Source organism: Mesitornis unicolor, unplaced genomic scaffold (assembly GCF_000695765.1).
Source record: "Mesitornis unicolor isolate BGI_N332 unplaced genomic scaffold, ASM69576v1 scaffold27063, whole genome shotgun sequence".
In the NCBI taxonomy this organism is placed as follows: domain Eukaryota; kingdom Metazoa; phylum Chordata; class Aves; order Mesitornithiformes; family Mesitornithidae; genus Mesitornis; species Mesitornis unicolor.
Genome location: NW_010174365.1, coordinates 1 through 2535, shown reverse-complemented (window position 1 = coordinate 2535; position 2535 = coordinate 1). Strand labels below are relative to the sequence as shown.

Genomic DNA, 2535 nt, shown 5'->3' with positions numbered 1-2535 from the left:
CGGGCCTGGGGGTGCAAGAAAGGGGAGCTGGGGAGGGGGGGACATGCAGCGACCCCTCTGTCATCCCCAGGGGACACTGTCACACCCCCTCCATCATCCCAAGGGGACACCATCAACCTTCTCCATCATCACATGGGGACACTGTCACCCTCTCCATCATCCCAAGGGGACACCATCAACCTCCTCCATCATCACATGGGGACACCATCACCCTCCTTGTCATTCCAGAGGGACACTGTCACCCTCTCCATCATCCCAAGGCGACACCATCACCCCCCCTCCATCAATCTGGGAGGACAGCATCCCCCTCCTCCCTCCATCACCCTATGAGGACACCATCACCCCCTCTCCATAATCCTGGGGGACACCATCACCCTCCCCATCATCCCAAAGGGGACACCATCACCCCCCTCCATCACCACACGGGGACACCATCACTCCTTGTCATCCCAGGGGACACCATCAAAGCCCCCTTCATCATTCAAGGGAGACACCATCACCCCCCTCCATCATCCCAAGGGACACCATCACCTCCCCCTGGGCAGAGTTGGGGGGACGAGGAGCACCCGCACCCAGCGCTGGAGCCCCATGAGGGTGCACCCGGGTACCTCTGATGCTGATACTCCTCCTGCTGCAGCTGCCGCGCGAGCTCCAGGTCGCTGAGCGCGCAGGGCTCCTGGCCCTGCTGCAGGGACAGGGCGATCATGTAATCCTGGGGGGGACACACACACACAAAAACAAAGTGGAGAGCTCAGCACAGCGCACCCAAACCCCGCAGCAACCCCTGGAGCCGTGTCCCTCGCTGTCACCCCGGTGTCCCCTACCTGGTCCACTTGTCTCTGCTGGAGCTGGTGGTCTGGGGGGGCCACGGTGGCTCCCTCCTTGCCCGGCGCGTGGCTGAGGTGGAAGTCGGTGTCGCAGAAGCAGCTGTCACCGTCCACGTTGTGGAGGCTCTCCCACACCACCCTCTCCTCCTGCAGGAAGCCCTGGTCCGTCACCAGCAGGTAGAGGTAGCCCTGGGGACAAGGGAGAGGGGACAGTCAGCCCTGGCCAGTGCTGAGGAGGGGTCCAAGAGGGGGGTCCGGAGCCGCACCTTGTGCTTGGTCATGGTGCTGATCTGAGCTCGCCCTCGGGGCCCCCCGCCGTGAGCTCGCAGAGCCCGTGGTACGTCAACTGCGAGGCCGTGGACTCCAGGAACTGCTCTGCCACCAGCCCTGGGGAGACAGCGGGGTGGGACGGGGCGTCGAGCCCCTCCCGGGGTCCCAGTGGGGTGGTGGGGGGGCCGTTACCTTCGCTCACCAGGCTGGAGTCGCTGGCCTGCTTGCAGGTGAGGGGCCCCCCGCCGTGAGCTCGCAGAGCCCGTGGTACGTCAACTGCGAGGCCGTGGACTCCAGGAACTGCTCTGCCACCAGCCCTGGGGAGACAGCGGGGTGGGACGGGGCGTCGAGCCCCTCCCGGGGTCCCAGTGGGGTGGTGGGGGGGCCGTTACCTTCGCTCACCAGGCTGGAGTCGCTGGCCTGCTTGCAGGTGATGATCTTCTCCACCAGTTGGTTGTAGCTCAGCTTGCCCACGGCTTGCACCACCTCTGGGCTCTGCGGGGACGGGAAGGGCCAAAGGGGTGAGCATTGGGGCTGAGGGGACCCAAGGATGGGTCGGTTTGAAGCCTCTCACCCAGCCAGACCCGTGCTCCATCACGGGGACATCCAAGAAGCCAAGCTGGTGGCCTCCCCCATGGGGAGGGACCCATCACAGAAGGGTTTGGGTGGGAAGGGACCTCCAAAGGTCACCCAGGCCAACCTCCAGGGACACTGCCCAACAGATCAGCCTCAAAGCCCCGTTCACAGCATCACAGCAGGGTTTGGGTGGAAGGGACCCCAAACCCCCCCAGTCCAACCCCATGGGCAGGGACACCTCCCCCAGCCCAGGCTGCTCCAAGCCCCGGCCACCCTGGCCTTGGGCACTGCCAGGGAGGGGGCACCCACAGCTTCTCTGGGCAACCTGGGCCAGGGCCTCAGCACCCTCATCATAAAATATGGAATATATAGATATATAGATATATAGATACATAGATCTATTTAGTGTATATATGTATATATATGTGTGTGTGTGTATATATATATGTTTAGTATATATGTATATATACTAAAAAGGTATACAGATACACATTTAGTATATATATGTAAATAGATACATATATATATAGATATATAGACAGGTATATAGATAGATATAGATATATATTTTGCATATATGTGTGTATATATAGATATATATTGCATATATATGTGTATATATAGATTGATATATATATTCTGCATATATATGTGTGTCTAGATATATACACACATTTTCCATGTATATGTGTGTATAGATAGATATACATATACATTTTGCATATGTATGTTTACATATATAGATACATTTTGCATATATGTCTGTATAGGTAGATATATTTTGCATATATACGTGTGCATATATGTAGATATATAGACATATTTTGCAAATATGAGGGAGCTGGGTCTCTTTAGTTTGCAG

The 2535-nt window shown here is 56.6% G+C and overlaps 1 protein-coding gene across 1 annotated transcript; it reads right to left on the bottom strand.

The window, feature by feature from the left end:
* Nucleotides 1-608: 608 nt before the first annotated feature.
* On the bottom strand, nt 609-1592 carry LOC104537990 (protein FAM63A-like; the record flags this gene model as incomplete). The annotated part of the gene is given in 5 exon segments (XM_010181026.1): nt 609-712; nt 825-1016; nt 1094-1119; nt 1122-1214; nt 1490-1592. Coding segments are annotated over 5 exon segments (518 nt in total), but the record flags the coding sequence as incomplete, so codon positions are not given.
* Nucleotides 1593-2535: the final 943 nt, after the last annotated feature.